The following is a 23,978-nucleotide window of genomic DNA, read 5'->3' as shown; positions in this document are numbered from 1 at the left end:
TGTATGTCTGTCTGTCACTCTATTCAGCCAGCTGGCCGAAGCAACACAGACGCTGCGTGATAGTCTTATATACTCACAACCAAATCTAAACGTCTAAGTTCGGTGTTAATGTTCATACTTGTCAACATTGTTGAAAAAGAACACGACATTAGGCAAATATGAGGCAGAAAATCAATACACGAGTGATATTTGCAGTGTTGCTTTATTAAAAACTTTACACATGTCTGTTTTTTGCGGTAGCAAATAAAATACTACCGCAACTGCAAAAAACCTCGCCTGCTGGTGCCCGCCTTACCCGGCGGAATTCAAAAAGTCAAATTACAACAGCAACGAAGGCTTCCACCGCGTCCCAGTTTTTACGTCCCTCATGTGTAACCAGAAGCAGGAGAGGATGAAACAGGGAAATTATTATTTATATCAAACAACCTTACAAGTAATTTGGCGTCAGGAAAGTGTGTATCGAAGCTTCAATTTAAACTTCCAGCCTGGCATCAACTTGAGAGGCTGAAGCTTCCACTGACATGAACACAGATCTTCAGCGTTCACCCCCTCTATGACTAAGCAGCGAATTTTTGCAAGTTTTTTGCGGATACATGTCCGTGTGAGGTGTTCAGCTGCTAAGGCGGCGCACTTCGGATCAGCTGGGGCCAAAAACTTTAATTAAACACATTTATCCCACCATCTTGAAAATTTGCACGGTTAAATGATTGATCCTCACACCTAAGGATTCCGTCAATTACTTGAGGTATTTAGTCTAAAAGCCTTATAGGGCCTATTACAAAAAAACGGTGGCAGCGTTGAAACCTATAAATACTAAAAAACACATCATCCCCGCGCTTCAAAACTGAAACATAAGAAAAATAGATCCCGCCTTTGTTGCTAGGCAAAGCCTTGGCATGCGCAGACTTATGTGAGGGAGCGGAAAGTTCCAATCTGTCGGGGAGGAGGCAGTGGTTGGCCGCCGGGCCCCACCGCAGTGCTGACGGAAGGGCCGTGGTTGCGTCTTTCCCAACGGCTGGGGTGATATGGAGTCACGTTCCCGTCCATGGGTTCTCTCCACTCAGCCTCAATCAGTGGAAGAACCAGCCATTGCACTGAGTATTGCACAGCGTCAGACTACTTCAGATTAAATGCAGTAAAATTTTCTAAAGAGTCGTTGAGGTGTGCGAATTTTTTTATGAATTATGATAAATGAAACCAGAACTACATCTCCCCGAGTCCCGAGACACCTAATGATGATTGCTCATGCTTCTGATAGCTTACATTACTGTTAGAATACCCACCGTTTCCAGACAGACATCAATACTTCCATGTATACACTAACGCCCACTGTCGCGCGTTCGTGCTTCATCAGTCTTGGCCGAACTTTATCGCCGACTCGTGATCCCGCAGGCGGGATGGCAGGCAGCCGGCGAGAGTAATATCTAGATAATGCTCGTGATCCCAACGCGTGAACTCCGGACGCTAAATCTCGCTGTGCAAACAAGCCACTCGAACGCACACCGCGAGTGATTAATTCGCCGCAAGCGAGATGAATGAACCATAGAGAGCCAGGGTTTCCGCGCACACACTTGTACGATTCACCGACTGCCTTATCGCGGTCTCTAACGCGACGAACCTATTTGAAGCAGGTTCGCTTCGTTCCCATAGCCTCGGCCTATCCGCATCATTTGCATACCACGGAAGTAATTCATGCGGGTCCAGCGATGCCTAGAGACCCAACAGGTTTCTGGCAGGGGATAACGTCTTGCCTCGTTGCCTCCCCAAACGACAGGGAATGCAGACCTAACCCGTATTCACCTTTGGAGTTGAGGTAGGTCGCGAAGATTAGGTCCTTTCGCAGTTCGGCGTATTTCTCGGAAAGTAGGCCAGATTTTCCTTGACAAAGTTGGTCTAGTTTCTTTTAAAGAAAATCGTTACTTTCTCGTGATATATTAAGAAAATTTTGGTGGGGTTTTTCAGCAACTGCAACAATGTGCGCGACCTAATTTATAATGAACGAAGCAAGGCGCAGAAAATGCCATCGGCTTAGCAATTTCGTTTCTTGCCTGTTGGAAAGTTTTTTTTCTCTCCGGTCGAATCAATACTTTTTGCGAGGCCACTCGCTGGCCGTGCGAGCATCATATCGAATACATATCAATGAGTCGCCTCGTCTCGAATATGAAGAGGAATTCCGACGCGCTATAGAAAAGCGAACTATAGAAATCCCTGAACAATTCAAGGGATCCGCATTTTTTCAATAAGACCATAACAGGCTTTTTTCGGGCTTAGATTTCCTGCAACAAGACAGACACGCTAGCTTCAACACTAAACATGCAAAATTTCGCATAGAATAGTTGCAATGAATGAATGATGAACGGATGGACGTACGAATGAATGAAGGAAGGAAGGAAGGAAGGAAGGAAGGAATGAATGAATGAATGAATGAATGAATGAATGAATGAATGAATGAATCAAAGTATTTTGTGAACGAATTAATGAAATCCAAGTACCAAATATAACGAAAAATCTTTGCTAATGTATAGTAGTTCAAAACAATCGCGAAACTGCGCCGGCCCTTCTTTTTGTTTCCAGAAGGTCATTGCTTGATTTTTGGTAAACCGAAGTGTAAAGTGTAGAGGTGGGACAAAGCTTGAACGTTTTATGCTGGTGCATGGGTGGTTTTATTTGGGATGCATTATGTGCGCAGTATTAAGGAACTACTTGTTTATTTTCTCTTAAGTCGAACTATTCCGTGCCTCTCAGAACGACTCAGTTTCAAACTCGAGGTTACAGCCGCCTTCAGGGTCATGCCCTTGCGTTTGCTGTTAAGGCACAAAAAACGAGGGCGACGTAAGTTCAAGTAAACTGGTTAGCCGACAGGCCGCCAGTTGACGTATGGGGGGGGGGAGGGGGGGTGAGCTGGTCGTTTGCAGCGCGGAGACGGAGTTTTCGAGTGTAGCTGTGCACAAAAGTCAGCAAATGCGCAGACCCTTTCATTTAGGCCGCAGCCACTTGTCGCTCGAGTCTCGGTTGAGCCGCGGCGCCGTCGTCGTTACCGAGTGAACGATGCCGATACCTACGAGTGATAGAAAAAGCGAACAATGAAAGAAAGCAAAAGACGAGAGTGTCGCGAAATTGGGAGGAGAGGCGGTTCGCCGTCGTGGCGCGAGCCAGCGCTCTCCGAAAGTGTGCGGTGGGGGAGGGGGCAGTATGCTTTGCCCGCGCGAGGCGCTCGGCTGCGCGACGCTCGGGGAAAACATGAGGGCGGCATGCGCGTGAGGATGATGTGCGTTCGCTTCCTAAGACGCAGTTCATGGTCCCTTCGCGAGACGCCCTTTGCGCCACCGACGCAAAGGCTCATCATCGCTGCCGTCGAGAGAACCCACGAGAGAGGGCTCCCTCAGCGCACTGCTGCTGCGCCCAAATATCGCATTAGGGAGTAACGTAATCGCCAGCCAATTTTTCTAGTGTAAGCTACACTGGCCGAGGTTGAGCAGTTTCGCGTGTGCCGTGAAGGGTCGTTCTACGCCAGCGAGAGGGACATTGGATTGGATTGGATTGGCTTGGCTTGGCTTGGTTTGGCTTGAATTGGATGTGGATTGGATTGGGTTAAAGTGGGTTGTGTTGGATTGTGTTGCGTCATAGCCGCGGCAGACGCATTGGCACCGGCGCGTGCCCAGGTGTGCGCCTCAATTGCGCAGTAGCGAAGTCTGACGCTGCACCGGAGCCGCTTGCTAGTCGTTTCGCGTGGCTCGTGAAGAGCCGTGCTGAGCATGCGCGAGGAGCAGTGACTGGACAGGACAGGACTGGACTGGACTGGACTGGACTGGACTGGACTGGACTGGACTGAATTGGACTGGACTGCACTGGACTGGACTGGACTGGATTGGTGTACAGCACACATACATGTACAGGTGTACAGGTGTACAGCACACATACATGGCACACATACAGTGGAATGGAATCTCGTTAAACCGTACCTGCATAAGCCGTAGTTTCTTCGTATACGTAGTTACGATAAACATACGTAGTTACGATACGATAAAGAGTAGTGCCGGTTAGTGCGTACTTTCTTCGCGTCCTTATCACGTCAGGTTTAACGAGGTTTCACTGTATAACACTTTACGAGCAGAAATATATCCTTATTTCAACAATATTATGTTTTTAGCGTAGTATACAGTCGGTATTCTTCCGCCTTTTTTAGCCAAACGTATTTCTCCTCCCTGATTAACATAGGTACCAGCTCCTCCTCGAGATGGGGATATAACCACCCCGCAGCAGTCATCGACAAGGACCCCAGGACTGCCCTGCTGCAGCTGCACACGGCCGATCATCCCACCAACAGCAGCGGCTACCCGGAGTGCTCCCTTGCAACCAAGCTGCGCACTGTGGCCTCCCGAGGCTGCGACCTGCGGCTCCATTGGCTACAGGGCCACAGTGGCATCCGGCGCAACGAGGACGCCGACGCCGAGCCAGGGAGGTCCGCACCACCCTGGCCCGCATGGTGCAGACGATGCACCGACACGGGCGCAAGGACTCCCCTACATGTGCGGACTGTTCCGCACTGGAGACGCTGGAGCACCTACTCTGCTTCTGCCCCCACCACGCGGGGCCGAGAGCAGAGCTCCACCGAGCGCTCTAGCGTCGAGGCCTTCCCAGCGGCGGCATGGAGGACCTTCTGTTCCCGAAGGGGCCTGCGGCACCCGACACACACACACAGCTTCGGTGGATGGCTTGGCTGCAAGCTTCGTTCGGACAGTCAGCGATGTTACGACGATACAGAGCTGCGCAAGGGCGACGTGCTAACCACTTCACGTATATAAAAACGCAGGAGCAAAGAACTTGGTCCATCGGAAGCAAATTACTCTCAACAGAAGAGCGGACCGTGGATGGTTGTCGCGCTACTTGCCGCCTTCTTGGAAACGGAAGCGGCCTCACGTACGCAGCTATTCTGCTGAAATAGCATCCGCTATTCTTCCGTACGCTAAACGCAGATGCATGCGCAGTGGGATCGACGCAAAAAATAGCGTTCGCTAACGGTTTGCGTACGGCTTCGTACGTTATTCTAAAACTCTCTACTGTATATAAATGCTGCTTCAACTTTTCGCCGGCTCGAGAACTTCCTCACTCTGCTCTGCGCAGCGTCGATAGCGACGGAGCAAGGCAGCGACGCGACACAGGTGGCTGCGGCGAGCGGGCCCATCCCGAACACCGTATTTCTCTCTACAGAAAGCGCATAATTCTTGGTTTACACTGAAAAAACAGACGAAAAGCAGCGAGCATTACAATGCAGGTATATTTTTGGTATTCAACAACAATTAGGCTTATATGTCACGCCCTCTCTGTGATCGGCTGAGAAGACGTGACGTAATTTAAACAGTTGGCGGGAATGCCTACGTCACACATTAGTATTTCAGCTTGCGTAAAAGTGACCTGATGCTACGTAACAGCTTGAAAATGGCGGCGGTTGTCGCCATGAAATAGAGCAAACAATTTCGCTGACCTTTGGCGCTGTGAATTACCCGTGAATTTGCAACAGGCGCAGTTTCGCATGACAAGTGGCTTAAGACTGCTTTAACAAATAATAGTTGATTGTTTCCAAGTCAGCGATGACGGCTTATAAAAATAACACCTCGTATTTTGTTTTCATGTTTGGCAATAAAATAGCAATTATTTGTTTGGCGTAACTGTAACACAAGACAGCACTACAAGACCCTCCGTTACAAGGAACCCAACGCATGGAATTTGTCCGCACTCCTCCTAGTAAGCTGGTGGGTCACGTTGTCTAATTAAAAATAAAAATAGCAATACCCGCCGTGGTTGCTCAGTGGCTAAGGTGTTGTGCTGCTAAGCACGAGGACGCGGGTTCGATTCCCGGCTGCGGCGGCCGCTTTCGGATGGAGGAGAAGAGCAAAAACGCCCGTGTGTATGAGCTTTCGGCGCACGTTAAAGGTCCCACGTGGTCACCATTATTCTGGAGCCCTCCACTACGGTGCGCCTCATCCCCTGCGTTGCGTCGGCTCGTTAAACCTTACAATAAATCAATAAAATAGCAAAGAAAACACTGTTTTCTTCGTTGCCGCGCTGATTGTGTTCGAGCTTGACGAACGAGTGATTCGGAGCCATCAATAAGCCCTGCCGTTAACAGGCGTAGCGTTTCGCTGCCCTTACCGCGTGAGCGTGGCAGTGGTGCTGGCTAGCTAGGTGATAACGCAACAAAAGCTTGCATTGAAGCAGAGAGCTCAACTATGTTACTAAAAGCGAGTGAAATAAATAAATAGATACGGTAAAAAAGATTCTGTGGTGTTTATTAGCTCATAATCCACCTTTCGCTGGCTGTTGGATCAACATTACTTGATCGCTTTGTGGTGCCGACGCCATTTTAATCCCTAGACATGTGGTTGATTTGCCAACTTAAGCAACCGTACAAATTTTTATAATACACGCAAACTGTTTCTATAATTTTTATGGACAATATTTGCTAGCTGGGTTGTGATCTTTATGAGTGAAGCGTCAAATTACACTGCATGGCGTCATAGCAATACGTGTATCCCGTCATTTATAGCTTACGTTTTGCTTAGGCAAAAAAAAAAATTGCCCCCATTTCCCCGCGAGGGAACCCTGGTGTGATGCGGCGCATGCACACGCGAAATGAGAGAGTACACGTGTTTTAGCGACCACCACCCATCTCTTTATTACATTTAAGAATGATGACTTTGTGGTCAGTAAAGTGCACAGTGAGCGGTTGCCGCAGCAGTGGTCGAATATTGTTTTCATCGCCGATGTTCGAGAAGAACGAGAGCGAGCGCTGACTGAACCGCCGCGGAGCGATACCCGCTTTATATTCACAGCGCTTGAAGGAGAGGAGACCGCGGGAGAGAGTCGCGCATGCGCGCACATGCGCACCGGAGCAGTTCTTAACGCAGCGTTAACGCAGCGAAGCACGCGCCAACCAAGCGCGCCAGCTGTCGTTATGCTAATGCGCCGGAGTGAGAGTGTTGCGCACAGCTGTGGGAGAGACGAACGGAGGAGAGTCGCGCATGCGCAGGTGGCGTGCGGACGGACGCCGACGACGCAGGAGGGACATGCCTCAGAGCAAGAGATGCGCCGCATCTAAAAAAAAACCACGGCGAATTCGCTGTGAATTTGTGTAGTCGAGAATAGGGCCCTTGTCCGACGAGGTCCGCCGACGCGACAGTGTTACTCGTAAGGGCTTTCAAGATAAAGAAGAATAATGTGCTCACGCCGGCGTTCCAACGGGGTAAGTTGCATTCAACAGGCAGGGGCGTGCAGCTAGTGGGCGAGGTGGAATTTGAAGCGGCAACGGCCGTGGACACATTCTCGCCTGCGGCGGTGGCTTACGGGCGCCTTTGCACCCATTCGCCCAAGTTTTGATTCTCCGCAATCTGATAAGGGCCTCACGGCCGCTGTCAGCCGACTGCGCAACGTGTGAAAGAGACATCAGTGGTGGCGAGTGGAATAATCTTTGTGATAACCGTTGTAAAGAGGGGTAGGCTGTGGCGAGGAGGAACCCCGCAGCGGCGCCGAGTGAATCTGCTTCACGAGAATGGAAACTGGGGGGTGAGACATATACTGATTGATTGTGGGGGTTTAACGCGCCGACGCAACGCAGGCGATGAGGCGCGCCGTAGTGGAGGGCTCCGGATTAATTTTGACCACCTGGGGATCTTTAACGTGCGCCGAAATCTCGTACACACGGGCGTTTTTGCTTTTCGCCTCCATAAGAAAAGCGGCCGCCGCGGCCGGGAATCGAACCCGCGACCTCGTGCTCAGCAGCGCGACGCCTTAGCCACTGAGCCACCGCGGCGGGTGTGAGACATATACTGCTTTGCAGTAAAAGGTAGCTGTCGCTACCTTTATGTTTATCGAGTGCTTTAACGAATATTCTTTAGGGAGCAAATGACAAGAACAAGCACACTGAATAATTAATCCAAGCAGCATGTGTATCGCAGGCTACCGGACCATTTTCATGGGCTATGTTAAAGCCGGGGCCACGCGGAACAAACAAAAAAAATCAAGAAATTAATAATAAATAAACTATGGTTAGTCTTTTTCCCAAAACGAGGTAGTACCAAAAATAGGTTTTGAACGAAAAAATTAAAACCTGACACTTATTTCCGATAAAGATCGCCTGCGTGAGATTCTTTGAGGGGTCCTTCGATGGTGGAGGCTGATCAGGTGCGGCGTTAATAGTAAAATCTATCATCGTATTTGGGATTGTCGACTAACTCGAGAAGCTTACTCTTGTCTGTCAATCAAAGTGCAACGTTAAAACCAGTGTCGTGTTTCCTAGGAAGCTTGTGATCCGAATTGTAGCTGTGCATTGGAACTGCACTTTTCTAGAAAGGCTCTGCGATGCTCGCTGACGCTAGCTCACTTTGCGCATGGAGGCTTGAAATTGCGTTATCCGGACTTTTATCTTTTTTTTCTGCTTGCCCTACGAGATTCACATTCTGACCACAACTGGCTTAGATGAGAAGGTTGCTAGTAATTGAGTTTGCGACGCTACGCCAGCTCAATGGCTGAACATTGGTGCTGCCGATTTCAACTGTTGCTTTCAGAGTGGAGGGGAGTATGCATTTCTTTCCTGCCGGAAGTCCGAATTCATGCGACGCATCGAACGAGCCAGTCTACTTGAGGAGTAAAACTGGCAGAGACAGGGTGAAAGGTGCAAGAGGTGCCCTAAGAGTTTATGATCGCGTTAGTCAGCAAATCCTTACGACACACACCCAGGGGCACATAGCCCGCGTCGCAAAAAAGGGAGGGGGGAGGCAGCGGTGTCTCTTGGTGCAGATCGTCCCTATGGCATTCTCTGCTGAACACGGTGAGGTCCTGCGTGGTCAGGACAGAGTATCATGTTCACCGGAACCCCATTCGTTGCAGTTAGGACTTCGCAAAGCTCTGTAACAAAAGGGAATTGTACGTTTCTACTCCAATCTGACCAGAAGGTGTCGCAGGTGCAACATGCACAGAAGCTACCCTTTCAAACCCATTTGGCACGTTCCTTCAGTGGCTCACACCTCCCGATAGGCGAGGGACTTGCTAGGAATCAACCCAAATGTATCTAATTCGGGAATCGCCAGTTAGCTATCGAAATCATTGGGAGCGGGAACTTAGTATATGAAGAAAAATACCAGGGGCAGAATTTGCACGGTAAAGACATTGGGCGCACGATAAAGACATTGGTTCTGAAAAGTGTCTGATTAATGTCCGCATCAATGAGCAAGCACGAGTGGAACATTGGGGTCGAGGGAGAGGGGAATTCCGGTGCGCCTTGGTGGTTGGTGGGGGCAAGTGCCCGTTTTACACGCCCCTGCCGACGCCCATGGCGTTACATACATTGCAACATAGCTTAGAGCTAATGCAATGTTCGGCGAATAACCACGTGTAAAAGAAGAGTACGAGTGCATAAATAGAAATTACCGCGTTATTTCAGTAATTATTTAAAATATGATGCATTTACATGACCAGTGCTATGATTCCCAACGTATAACGATTCACCTTTCTGATAGGGGCTCCTACGCACGCGCTTGCAGCCTTATCTCTTCAACCGGAAAAAGAAAAAAATGCTGCACGCACAACTCTCTCAAAAATGCTTCACCGTCATATATGTAACACAATATTTCGAACATTGGACTTTGCCAACAGTTCTGGCACGATAGAGTTTCGTTACAATATGGCTTCTTTCCATCAAAACTTTGAACCCAAGCCGAAGCTTTGCAACGCGACTTTTCGGTAACCGTAGGTGTAAGAACAACCATATATGTCGGGGTTTTTTGTGCACAACGAGACGAAAATTGTTTGATAGCGCGAGAAAAAGACGGATCAAAGTACATGCATGCATACAAAAATTTTCGAAGCGAAACATTTAGTAGTAGTGGTGCTGCTGGCTACGTAGCCGACGCTACATAGGCGATTTGCCTTCAAACAATTGCTTGCAATAAAAGACCGCCATGCGGCGCCATCCTCAATCACTTGAACTTAGCACCCTCGTTATCAAACAAGAGCCTTCAGAGTATCTCTAATATCAAGTGAGTGCGTCGCCGTCGACGGCAGAAAAAATACCCCTGCCCTTTCGCACAATGCGGGTGTGAACGAAGGTTCTCGAAGCTGTTATCGCTCTCTGGCAGTATCCGGGCGCCTTTGCTGCGTTCCACTACTCCGTTTCGCATCCGCCCCGTCGACTGAACTGCGCCACAGAGCGCATTACTTCGCGTCAAAATACTGCGGCATCCGCCGCCCAGATCTAATAATGCCTGATCAAAGCGTGTCACTTCACCGAGTGCGAGGCCTTGTCAATGGCGCGAACTGGCGAGCTACGAAGTTCACTTCCGTCGTACCACCCCACCTCACCTGCGGACTCTGCGGGGTAATTTCACCGACGACCTTTTTACTGCCCTGTTTGCACACCCTGTGCGAGTCGTGCGTATGTGCGAGCGCAAACGACGGGAACGCCGTGTGTCCGTTCGACGAGCAGCCATTCTCTGTGGCCGACTGCCCAAAGTTCCCCTTGCCCTTAGATACAGCGGAAAAGTTGAAGGTAAGTGTCGTCTCGCTTTGGTTACAAGTATCCCAGTTTTCGTATTGGCAGCATATTTTGGAGCTTTGTGCAGAGCTCTATAACCAATTCCCTCTTTGCAGTCGGGTTCTCTTTCACACATTTTTCGGGTGAGCAATCTTCGCGGGACTTATGCTTGTGCCTGTCGGTTTTACAATACTCGGACTTTAAAATAGCAGTCAATATTGGTCTAGAAAACGCACTGCCACAAACTATACGCATTGCGTTGCTTGTTCTTGCAAACTGTTCAATTTAGCGCAGCTCACCGCCGGTACCTTTTGTGAACGTAGGGCCATATCTAGAGGGCGAAGTATGCGCATGGTAGGCGACCAAATTCTTGACAATAGCTATACTGTATAGGCAGTGGCTATTGTGCCGGCAGCCGGCAGATTAGCCTGGGAGAAAAGTTGCCGGCAGTTCCTTCCCATTGGCTGGCCCAGGCCACGTGATTATTCTGCCGGCACATTTCCTCGGGAGCTATTTTGCCGGCTGCCGGCACATTTTCACAGTTGCTATTTTGCCGGCAGCCGGCACATTAGCCCGGGAGAAAAGTTGCCGGCAATTCCTCGGCAATGCTGCCTCTGTGCGCCAATGCTGCGGCAGGCGGAGATGTAAACTGTGACGTTGGGGACAAGTTTTTGAGCTTTGCCGAGCTTGAGGAGAATAGCCACTGCCTACTGTATAAGGGGTGTGCATGCTGGGGCAAATACGTGTCACTCTTGCTCTCCCTCGCACGAAGTACAGTCAGAAACCTTATTATAGTAGCAACGGGAATAGGCGTCCCTATGCATATGCAGAACGCCCTAGCGGCCGGCTGGCGCACTTTCATAGTTTGTATTTTTGACGGGCCCACTGCCTATAGTAATGTTTGATCACGCTGCTGTTTGCTGGAGTCATTACGACAGGATATCTGAAAAAAGGTCGCCGGAAGAGCACATGCAGATAAAGTTAGTTTTACGGCTTCGTCAAAATGATAAAGGCGGTGAATTCATAGGCGCGTGCTGTGATGTGTACGAAACCAGCCGCGAGTGAGCGATATCAGGGATAGCCAAACGTGCAAACCACGAGTTTCAGCCGGCCTCTCATTGGAGCACTCTGCATGTACCGGGTGACACGCGCTGCTGTGCCTACTGTAATGGGGCATCTGACTATTATGTACTGCTGCCTGGTTTAAAGCTAGAAACAAGTCAAAAGAGTAGACAACGTCATTCGGCTTCCTACCTTATAGGCGCATTTGTTCATAGTTTGAAGATTACATACGCTTTTGTTCTTCGCATTGAATCACATGCGGAGTTAACAGTCATGTTCTCTGGACGCTCATACTATTACTAGAGCTAATATATCTGAAATAAAGTATTTTTTTAATAAATGACATGGAATAATGGTAGTCATTTCTAAAAGACGGCCGCGGAGCTAGGCCACTGTTTTTAAGGATATATTACTGTTAGTTTTTTAAAACTTCCTTGAACTATTTAAGATACCTCTAGTGAGTTTTATCGGATAGGGGGAATACTGCAGCGATAAGCGGTTAGAAAATCCACACTAAGTGTAGCTGCTGCGAAGCCAAGTGTATTAGGGATAATTTTCCGGTTAACCACCTATTTTCATATCTGTGTCGCCTTGATTTCAATTTTATAATTCCTAAGCCAGAATATCCTAGCACATTCTGACCAATAGAAGAGAACCTAATGTTCTTGTCTATAGTCAAGTGCGGAAAGGCAGAAACTGGGACGGTGATCCGAATTAGATATTGTAAAACAGTCGGCGAATATTGACACATACTTTTGAACAAGAGTACTTCTGATGGAAGGAGTGCCATACGTTTAACCGGAATTGTATTGTTCTGTTTTTATACACAAAGCCCAGCGTTTACGAAATGTTCAGTGGGCGGAAAGGGTTCATGACGCACATCCCTTTACAATCTTAAAATTGTATGCAATATGGCAAGTCAAAGCATTAACTCAACAAATAATTTCTATGCACTTACTCTGAAAAATGCTGCTCTTTCTGTACACACTTGACCTAAAACATAGACAGAATACGTCACAGAAAACAGTTTACTGCTCCTCCGGCAAAACGTCTTAGGGTACATTCTCGCTTAATGAAAAACGCGCTCTACGTTTCTCACAACACACGAATTCAAGTCGGGTAGGTCGGGTTCAAGTTAAAGCGAGCACATGCAATTGCTGAGAATTCTTATCTGTTGAACATAAATGAAGGGCTCCTTTCCAAATCAAGCACAATTTTGTGTGGCGTGTCAAACCAAATAAAACAGTAATAAAAGGTAACAGATGCCTCTACACTGCTTTTTAGATGATTAAAAATAAAAATGCTCAGTGCGTTCAATTACTACCACTTCACCAAAGTCACACTGCCGTAAACACCTGTCAGTAAGTCGTGCTTACTCCGTACTCCTTTTTCTCCTTTCTTCGTCCAGGCTTGCTGCTGGAATGAACCACACGGTTGCACATTCGTCGGCACCCTTCAAGCCGTCCTGACGCATTACGAGCATCACTGCACTTTCCACGCTGTGTCATGCCCACGTTGCTGCGGCCTGGTACTTCATACAGATCTGCCGGGACACTACAGAGCTGGATGCCACGGCGAGAACACTGCGCCCGGAGCCGAACTACCAACAGTGCATCAAGGGGTCGGGCCTGGAGGGGACGACACTGGAACCCGGCTCAATGAGTCGAATGTGCTCTTCAGTGAACTAAACCAGGACCTGTTGGCGGCGCTTGAGTACAAGGTAAACGACATCTTGGTAAAGGTGGGGAACGTGGAAACACATGTCGAGTCAGTCACAAGAGCTTTCAACAGCAGCGCGCACCAGCTGACTGGCGCTGTACTCCAGCAAGACCTCCCAACGCAGCGCAGGGCTGGATATCAGAACGAGGCTACTCCGCTTACCGCTGAACAACCAGCGTTGCATCACGGGCTAACGCTTAGCGCTGGAGACATCCTAACGAGTTTCAATGAGTTGAAGGCACTCATCAGGGACCCCTACCAGGACCGCTTGCCCGCGCTACAGAGCAAAATGAACGAAGTGTTGGAAGTGGCAAGGGACATCAGAAACCAGGTTGATGCCATCAGAGCGGATTTCCCCCAGAGCGAGCTCAGCATCATGCGATCCTCAGCGGAGCTTTCAAGGACGTTTGCCAGTAACCTCCGGTCTTTAGAAGTGGGGCTGTGCGATAGCCTGAAGAAACATTGCAACGTAAGCGTGATTTCAGACCAGGTGAAGCACAACGGCACAAAGATTGATGCCATCACCAGGATTTTGAGTGAGAATGACCGCAAGCATAGCGATCAGCTCACGCAATTTAGACAGGAGCTGTCGACGACCTTTGACCAAGAGCTTCGATCCCAGCTGCGTCCAATCTCCGCTCACCTGACCAAAATGGCCGAATCTGGCATGAAGGACGCAAGTGGGGCAGAGACTACACGCGCCGGTGAGATGCCATGGAATGTAGAAAAGAGGCTCATCCTTCGAAAGCTGGAGCTTCTGGCCACTGACTCACACGCTTACCTCGAATGGTTGCGTGAGGGGGTAGATAAGCAACAAAAACAACCGTCTGTAGCTTTCAATCCGTTCTTTGATAATACTACTGAACCCGTAAGAGCTGATATAGCCCCGTTCATGGGAAAACTTGAAGGCGGCGAAAAGGGTTATGTAGTGGCTGTTGCAAACGTTGACAACCTTATTCCTGGGCGGCGCATCGGCCTTTTTACACGATGGTACCGCAGGGATAGGTATTTGCGAGTTGCCGCCGCGTTCGAATGGACTGATTCGGCACTCACTGTGAAATTATATTTGAAGTGGGGTGGAACTTTCCAAGGTTGCTCCTCTTCGTCACAGACAGCGAAGGTATTAATGGAGCACCCCGATCACCCCTTAAAAGAAGATGTCATTATGACAAAGTCAAGCGCCGAGGCCCAAACTGTGGAAGCACATTGCGGATTCCAAGATGTTTTTTCAGCGACAATAGTGGATACTAAGCGCTTAGGATTTGATAAAGGCCGCCGTCTGAGCTTTCTTGTCCTGTTCAAAAATACACCTTCTGCGTCTTAAATGTCAAGGAACCGCCAATAATTTAGGGCATATTGGCTGCAAAATGTGGTCCCCAAAGGAAGCGTTGTTCTTCAGGCACATTCTAGCCTGCTAAAGTCAAAACCGATTATAACGAACCCGGATAAAGCGAATGGGGCCATATAACGAACAAAAAAGATCAGTTACGACAACACACGCGAAACATATTCCTTATAACGAAGTTCACATCTGGTATATCGAACTCAGCGCGCATAGAATTGCCGCCAAAATGCGTGGTCTCGGAGCAGGGATTGAGATGTTGATTGCCAGCGATGAAGATGTTGAGCCTCCCATGGTGCGACGTGACTCCCGGAGCTTTCCGTAACTCTTTCAGACGCGCCCGACTGACGAATAAACTCTCCCAGTCCGCGGCTCCGGCCCAAGATGGAAGCATTGATGAACTGTGAAAAGAGCTCGCCAACGTTCCCGGTGCTTTGCTGAAAGGAGTGCCCTTCGAGGACTGCCTGAGTGCCGACGACGACGTTGCCTTCACTGTGAGCCCCTCGGACGCCGACACCATCACCGACGTCATGGCTGCTGGAGGCACCGAAGAGGCGGAGGATGTCGCGAGTAAAAGCCGTCCGATGCTTAAGGAAGCACGTTCGGCAGTCAATATGCGCCAACAAAGTTGCTTCGATATTGAATTAGGAGAAAAATTAAACTTCGACGCCAGTGAACTTACGTTTAAAAAACAAGTCAAAGAAGTGTTACTTAAGCAAAACGCTCGCAATTCTGATATATAATTCTGATATATATAAGGGTTCGAAGTATATGTCTACATGTTTCCATAAAGGTAGAAATTAAAAACAATTACAAAAAAAAAATATATTAATACTTATTTGTGACATAGTAGTGTAACCGATGAAAGTTTGAGTACGAATTACTGCATTTATGTGTATATTGTGATCTTTGTGAATTTGAGACCTATGCTTTGTATAATACATAATAAGTGTAGTAATGGCTTTGCTTTGTGCTCTTCTCTATTACGATTTTGCTATCATGCTTAAATTTGTGAACAAAAGTGCTATGTACACTGTAAATAGGGTGGCTGAGGCCTCTGTCAGGCCACGTTCGCCTTTAGACTCAGGCTTACCTTGGTTTTTGCCAAGTAATGAATGAATGAATGAAACTTTATTGACACTTTATGAATGAAACTTTATTGATAAAAATCAAATCAAATCAAATCAAAAACTGATGCAAATGATGTCTTATATAGAGAATGCTGTGCTAGTTGACGCCGCCACAACGGAAGTGAAAACAAGAATCACCTCTTTTTGCGAAAGTAGGTAGTTACAGCGGAAAGTATAGCTTTATTGCTTGAAATAAATAGATAGTTTTGTGTATGGTAATGGCATACTTTATTGTGTTCGTTTTTGCATGCGGGGATTGGAGGAGGAGGAGGGGGGGTAAGGTTGAGGGGGTCCCACGTACTGCGAACTCCTAAAAAAAAAAACTCGTTCTAGGCGTGTTTGGGTATTTCGAACTATTGGATATATCGAACTAATCGTGGCGCACATTGCAGTTCGCTACAACCGGTTTTTATTATTAAATTCCAATATTAAATTCTATTAAATTCCAATAGAGAGATGATTAGCGAGTTCGAGTCATTTGAAATAAGCTATTGAGGGTTCAGTAAATTTCCATTTTTTTCGCTGTGCCGTTGATGTTATCGTTATTGCGCTGCACGATCAGTTCCGTGCGCGGAAGGTTCAGTGCGTGCGCTTGGTATTTTCCAACTGCTTTTTAACTGGTGGTCCTGGATATCTCGGTAGGCGTCTCAAGAACCCTAATTACACGTTCTACAGTGAACTGTTTTCTTGCATTTATAATGTGCTAAGATAAATTACTGGTACTGAGTTAAGATAAAGTACTGACCAGTTATAGGTGGACAGACGCACCAAAGGTTTTGTGCAAACTTTATTGGTGTTTCCACGGCCACAATTGCGTGCTTCATTTCAAGCCACCGCGCAATCGGCAAGCTGCTCCGAAATGTTTTATTTCTGCCGTATTAAAGACGATTTCCGAGCAGTGGCGGGTGTGAAAGGTTTCAGGCAGATAAAACGGCTTTCGACGGCATCCCTCCGTTTTCTGTTGGGTGAATGTTGATTTTAACTGACGATAACGATCCCACCTACTCGAATTCTTTCAGAAAAAAGAAACAGTGCGAAATGACCCGGATGCAATATGAGTTAGTGGAGGCATGCAAAAGCGCCGACTCTCCGCTATCTTGTTATTCAGGAAGGCAGAACATTCGTTTGTTGCTCAATACTGCACTGTCAAACTGTTTTTTTCTAAACTGTACCTTAAAACAAAATAGACCAACCAGACCTCTTTACCCAACTTACTCGCGCATGCTTTGTCTGTCTGTTTGAGCATCCTGTGGATTCTTTACGGGCAAAGGGGTATCGCTTTCAAAGGGCCGTTATGATGGCTTCATTAACGAATAACCAAATTCACGGTGACATTCAAAGTGGGAGCATCATATATAATTAAACCTGGATATAACGAAATTGACAAAGATTCGTAATTTTTGTTACTCTCATGTTTTCGTTACATGTAGATTTCGAGTTAAGGCCCGCGGGAAAGAATCAGAAGCGAAGCCAAACTGCTAGTCGTCAGTGGAGGGAAACTCACCGTTCATAAATTTAGTTCACAGTAAAAAAAATTGCCCGCGTATCTGCTGCACCTTTCGTTGCAAGTCAAGCATGCCATAGGACTACCCATGAGCGCGTCCACAGACAAGCTGCTCAGGATGGGCGTACACAACACCGCAGAAGAATTGATCGAAGGTCATCTATCAAGTCAAAAGGCCAGACTCAGCCGAACTAAAGATGGACGAAAAATTCTCCTCAACATAGGGTGGGCGGCCCTCGACGCGATCCCGCAGGTACAGATACCAACCTCCTGGCGCCAGTCTTTAATTATTCACCCACTGCCAAGAAACATGCACCCCACCCATCACGAGGCGAGAAGAGCAGCGAGAGCTCGAGCGCTCAACACGAGCTTTGGAAAAGACCCCGGAGTCGTATACACGGACGCCTCCCGCTGTAGAGGCAAGCCATACGCAACAATAGTGGTATCGACCAAGAACAGTCTCCAGGTAAGCGCAACAGTCAAGACCACGGACATCACTGAAGCGGAGGAGATGGCAATTGCTCTGGCCCTTACACAGACGCCGGCACAAACAATTGTCACCGACTCGCAGCAAGCATATCGGAACTACCAATCAGGATGGGTGTCACCAGTGACCCTTAGATTGCTGCAGAACAAAATAGCAAATAGAAAAATCAAATTGGTGTGGACGCCTGCTCACGCCTCCATGGAGGGTAACGAGTTTGCCCACCAACAAGCCTGCGCACTCGCACCCCAGGCTACGGAGGAAGGCGTGGAGTACTGCCCGCTTATCACTTTCAGAGAAGTCACGCAGCACTACCGGCTAGAAAGACAGACACTCCCTCCACCTCATCCTAGCCTCTCTAAGGAGCAGCAGACAGTCTTTCGCCTCATTCAATCTGGATCCTTCCCCCACCCAACAAGGCTACACCTCATGTTCCCGGAACAGTACTCGGCCGAATGCAAATTTTGTAAAAAACCAGGATCACTCCGCCACATAATTGGGGAGTGCGACTTCAGCTCAGAAAATCCACCCCTCCTCCATCCCCCCACCCCCTCTTTTAGAGAGCAATGGGAGATTTTGATGTCCAGCTCCTCACTCGCGACCCAGCTAGCGCTGGTCGACCGGGCGCAGGCGGCCATGACATCATATGGGCTCCAGTGAATAAGGAACCACTCCCAATTTAGACGCTCAATAAATGTATTCTCTCTCTCTCTCTCGACGAAAGACGACAGCCTTTCGTCGACATTTTTTTAACTAAATGCCTCCCTCCGCTTTTCTGTTCACCTCTCACGCTGTTCCTCTCCCGTCCCGTTACTCCCCAGATAACACGCTACAGGTTTGCTCAAGTCAATTTAAATTTACGGCGTTCCACTGCTCCAGGCGTGTTGCTTCAATGCCAGCGAAGCCGTACGGCAGAGACACGCGTGAATACAAGCGCCCTGCATTAACGTTTATATAATAACGTTGCTGTACTTACCGTATGTTCCGTACAGAACGTAGAATCTATCTACTGGAACCTCTCGTAACTATTTCCGTTTGATTTCTTTAAATGCCGCTAAAAGCTAAAGTGGCGCGGGCGACAGCAGGCGACGGCGGAATGAATTTTTTTCTGCAGTTGATGAAGTATTTAATTTCTCAAAAATCAAGCATGTATGATTTTTTATAAACGATCACTGCAAATATCACTTCTGTACTAATTTGTTGTCTCATATTTGCGTAATGTCTTGTTCTTCTCCAATAATGTTGACAAGTATGAACATTACACCGGACTTAGACGGGTAGATTTAGCTGTCACTATATGAGACTATTGCGCAGGCCTTGTTTTACTTTGGCGGGGTGGCTGAATAGAGTCACAGACAGACAGACAGACAGACCAAAAGTTCTGGGTTAAAGTAGCCTAAGAAAGACTATCATCTGTAAAAAAACTACATGACTTGCACCTGCTGCTTCCGCACGAGTTTAAGTACTAGACAGCGCTCCAAAGAATCAAAGTCACTGACCGCGTATAAACAAACGTAACTTAACTATAATTGTTGCGTTTCACACTTTTCGGTGCCTTAACGTGCTTCAAGGACCAAACTTGCGCTGAAAGAAGGAGGGTTTTTGCGAACTCGATGCTTTTTTCCGCACTCAAATTTGTTGCGAGGTTACTAGCTGGGATACTGAACCGAGCGGCGACCATCTTCTCTCTCGCCGGCGGGGAAGGCATCTAAAACTGCGAGCTTGTATCGTAAAGACAAAACTTTTCGTCGTCTGGCAGCAGACATCATCACCAACAAACCGACACCACAGATAGCAGTGGAGATGCGCGACTACACGCCGATAGGCAGTCCTAGTTCATAACTGACACCGCGCTCACACGTGGTGACACACAGTAATTCGCGATGCGGGCGAAACTCGCTAAAATAGTGTATTTCTCTAGCCGGCGTTTCAGGAAAAATGCACGAAAAAATTACTCATCAGCGTAACGAATTCATTACATCAAGGTTAGCCGTCGCAAGGCCTTCGTTACGTAAAGTTCGTAAAACATGGGTTTCAAAGGGGCTGGCAACGGGGAATTGAGAAACTTCGTTAAATAAGGAATTCTTTACATAGAGGTTCTTTACATCCATGTTTAGCTGTAGCCCTGCATATTGGAAGAATCTGGTATTTTTTTGTGGGAACAAATACCAATAAATTCCTCCTTCGTTCTGTGCGTGCATTTGAGGAAATTCTTTCCAAATGCGGGGATTTACTTGGCGGGACTACGCTTGGCTGGTCTAGCGAAGTTAAATTACTCTGCGCTCAGAGTTGTACGCATTCCCCAGTGAGACGGAATATTCTCAATTCAATTCACTTGATTCATTATATACGGCGGACCTTCACAAGTCACTACAGCTTCTGGCGGAATTTTAAGAAATAAAACGGCAACACTAACGAAAGGTTCCACTAGACAGGTTCCGCGTTCCGCTTGGAATGCACGTGCAGCAGGGCAACGTGGCTCTATAAACAGTGTAGTAGGGTGCTTCGAATCACGCGCGTCTCCACTTTACCGCAGCGCTGGCATTGAGGCACCCGACTTGGAGCAGTGCAACGCGGTAAATTTAAATTAACTTGAGCAAACCTCTAGCGTGTTATCTTGGGAGGAACGAAGCGGTAGAGGAACAGCATGAAAGGTGAGCGGGAAAGAGAAGGGAGGTGTTTACATGGCGGGGGTGCCAGTCGACTATCGTCTTTTGTCGACATGTGCAATGAAAGCAGCAGATACGCTGTAATTTTTATGTATATTGTTTTTCACACATATTTCATTACGAATAATAAGCTGAAACTGAGACTGAAACCTCTCGGGTATCTCGGTGCTGTCATTTGCGATGCCCTTATCCCGCAAGCATCATCTCGCGCATGACTGAGCTTAAGCTAGTTGGTTTTCTTCGCATAATCGAGAACAATTAACCAGGGTGACAATGCGTGCAAATCTGGAGAATTCGGCTTCGATATGTCTCGAGAAATGTGATTTGGTTCAATTTCTCTGATTTGACAGCATCTGATTTGAGTGACAAATTGAATCTATAGATTCAATTAGATATTCAATTCAATTATAATATAGATACGTAGGGACATAGAGCGAAGCAAAACGTCATGCACCCTGTATATGCGGCCCTACGCGGATCCTATTCTTTAGTAAAATATTATACTGAGCCCCACTGTAGCATTTGTTGGCCATTATAGAAATTTGCGGCGAAACCGGCCTACGGGCACTCTCGACGCCGTAAATAATGTTCCACATTCAGCAAATTTTCTGTTTTCTTTGTTATGGGCATACAAATTAGTGGCTCTTAGGAAAACCAGCGCAAAAACAAAAAAAAGCAAGATATCGGCTCGAGGATGGGTAATTCCTATTATTTTATTTCATGTCATCCATCTAGATTCTGCAATTTTTTTCTCCTTAAATGAAAGAAAAACTGAATTTATGAATCAAAATAACCATGCCTTTTTAATCAATACAAAATGTAGGATAGAATCAACCCTCGCGGGTCCAGATAGAAAGGAGAGAAAACACTAATCTTCTTTCAACGTAAAAGAACATAAAGAAGAGTAAACTGGGTATGGTTTCACTATATACACCCAGTTTATTGCGCTTACCATTGAAGGTAGGCTTTCTCATACGAAACCCCTCCAAAAATTATAAAATAGTGCCGTCCTAATGAAAAATTGGCTGTTTCTTGAAGGTTTCCCTCGTTTTATCAGAATTTGTTCTTTGTTAATTCATTTATTACCTTTCATTTCCGGAACGTCATAATCCCTGCGGCTATCTGCATCCTATCGCAGTATATCCTACGCAGAAAAATTGAGTAGTGCCAGAAATTACTAGAGGAAAAAGGTTGGTGTAGTGCTCGTAAAAATAACTCTATATTGAACTGTAAAGAGCGTTAAAGAGCAGATGAAGTGGCAGAGCTTCATTATTCTCGTGTACAGTGTACTGAACACATGCGCTTATTCCAGCGAAGTCATTTGGCGCGGCTGAATATAAATTAGTCAGCTCGCATCCTCCAGCATTCATTCTCTCCTATGCGCAGTGTGTCCACCGCGCGTAGTACGCGCATTCCAGAGAACTCTCTGAAGCGGGGACAGCCTCTACGTGGATGGAATGCCAAACACAAGTGCGGATTCATGCTGCGTCCTATTGTATCCATGGTTCGGTGCTTAAGAGGAGACTTGGAACACTCGTAATGAATACGGCGGTACCTTAGATTGCGATTGTCTTCTTAAAGGGGCCCTGAAAGGCATTTTGAGCACACTAAATGAACTAGCGCAATCGCTAGATTGGGTCGCCAACGTCACCTGTGCCAAGTATTACTCTTTTACGCGCAGCGGAAAGCTCACACTTTTGTTGCAAAGTTTGTCGCTTTTTTCTCACCCTTTACTTCGTGTTTTTGGACGCCGCCATCTTCACATGTCTACATCATCGATTCCCAGATGTTCGTCATGAGCTAGACATCCTGCTATTGGGCGGCTTTTTCACGCACTTCCGGCAAAGAGATGAGTCGTCTGCTCAGCGTCGGCTCGCCGGCTGATCTGCCAGCGGAGTGCCGGAGTGCTTTGACATTTTACGACAAACGAAACAAGTGTAAACAAACGCTTAACCGTTTGTATTGAATGCAACACGGCCATAACACGACGTGGATTTTATCTTACGTGAGTAAGTACCATAAAGAAAGTCCCGTGGCACTTCTTTGGTGCAATCGCAGAGAACGCCCTGAGCCGAATGCCCGGGTTTGACGCGTACATTTTATTCAACTTCAAAACAATCCAGAGATGCGTTTCGAACGAACGCAACGTCACAACGTGAGTTGCAAGTCTGAACCGCGATTGACAGACGATGAGTTGCCTCCTCCTGCCCGTCGTAAATTCGGCACTCACCTCACACCCGGTTTGCGGGGACGAGCAGCAAGTCACAACTCTGGCGCGCAAGCGAGAAGGCTTTTAGCCAGGCACACTGCACATACCCCATGCGAGGTTGAGTGGTACTTCGTTCGAGAAAGATAATCCAGACCATGGGACGCACTATCCACCCGCAGAAGTACAATTTCGCATTTCATCGCGAAACGAACGCGTCCACAACACACAGGAGGCGATGCACACACACACACACAGCTTCGGTCGCTGCATTGGCTTAGCTGCAAACTTCGTTCGGACAATCAGCGATGCTACGACGATACAGAGCTGCGTGAGGACGACGTGCTAACCACTTCACGTATTTAAAAACACAGGGGCAAAGAACTAGGTTCATCGGAAGCAAAAAAATTCCCCCGCATTTCCCCGAGGGGGAGAATGTGAAAGTGCGAATGCACGGTTGTCGGCCCGCTTGCGGCGCTTGCGCTCGGCCCCCGCAGCCCACCGCCTCGCCGCCTTCTCTTCCATCTCTTCCATCGGGTTTGTAGTATCACGTGTACACCACGCAGTTATCAAGCCGCTATAACGCCGCTGAGTCGCCAACGCACGCCGCTGACGACGTAGTTTGAATGCGTTAAAGATATAAGGCCGTCACTAACACTGATATCACCGTCGCGTCCGTGGCTTGGTCGGTAGAGCGTCGCGCTGCGGCCGCAAAGTCCTCGGAACGAAACCTGGCGCCGGATGCTGTTTCTTTTTCAAATATAGAGGAGCACTGCGGACGCCAACGCCGCCGCCGCCGGCGGTGGATGGTTTGGGGTCGCTTATAAAGTGCATTCGCACTTAAAAATCTTTCCTCCATTATAGTGCCTGAAATATACTGGCTAGTGTGCCGAGGGCGGGCTCCAGGCGGGCGCCGGGAGCGATGTACGCGGCCGTCTGCCGCTTGGGGCGCTGCCATGCGGGAGTGTGCGCGTTCATCCGGCCCGAGCAGATCGCGCGGTACCTCCGAGCTGCGTAGCAGACGGCAGCGGCAGAACTTTCCATTCCCGCTTGCGACGAAAGCGAGCGAAAGCGACGGGAATTCTGTCGCGCAACCAAAATTTGTCCCGACCATTCGACAAAAACGATCGTCGCGCGACAAAGCGACGGAATTCCTGCCGCTCTTACTCGCTTTCGTCGCAAGTGCGAACGGGCCTTTATGCGCAATCTCCGCCCCACATAAAACAACCTCTTGCTTGTCGCCTGAGCATACGGTTGATATCTGACTACGTTACACTGTGCTTGCCAGTGTATTTAAACGATGTCACTAGGTTTGAAACGTACGCGCTGGGCGT

At 47.9% G+C, this 23,978-nt stretch overlaps 1 protein-coding gene across 1 annotated transcript; it reads left to right on the top strand.

The window, feature by feature from the left end:
- Positions 1-10,011: 10,011 nt before the first annotated feature.
- On the top strand, positions 10,012-14,774 carry LOC144159263 (uncharacterized). Its single transcript, XM_077690640.1, has 2 exons — positions 10,012-10,543; positions 12,999-14,774. Exons 1-2 carry the CDS (start codon positions 10,256-10,258, stop codon positions 14,631-14,633), a joined length of 1,923 nt encoding a protein of 640 aa, XP_077546766.1. The 5' UTR covers positions 10,012-10,255; the 3' UTR covers positions 14,634-14,774.
- The last annotated feature ends 9,204 nt before the right edge of the window (positions 14,775-23,978 follow it).

The sequence above is a fragment of the Haemaphysalis longicornis genome, unplaced genomic scaffold (genome assembly GCF_048455015.1).
Source record: "Haemaphysalis longicornis isolate Haplotype H1 unplaced genomic scaffold, Haemaphysalis longicornis Haplotype H1 scaffold_10, whole genome shotgun sequence".
Taxonomy (NCBI): domain Eukaryota; kingdom Metazoa; phylum Arthropoda; class Arachnida; order Ixodida; family Ixodidae; genus Haemaphysalis; species Haemaphysalis longicornis.
Note: the sequence above shows the minus strand (reverse complement) of the source record. Positions and strands in the feature narration are given on the sequence as shown.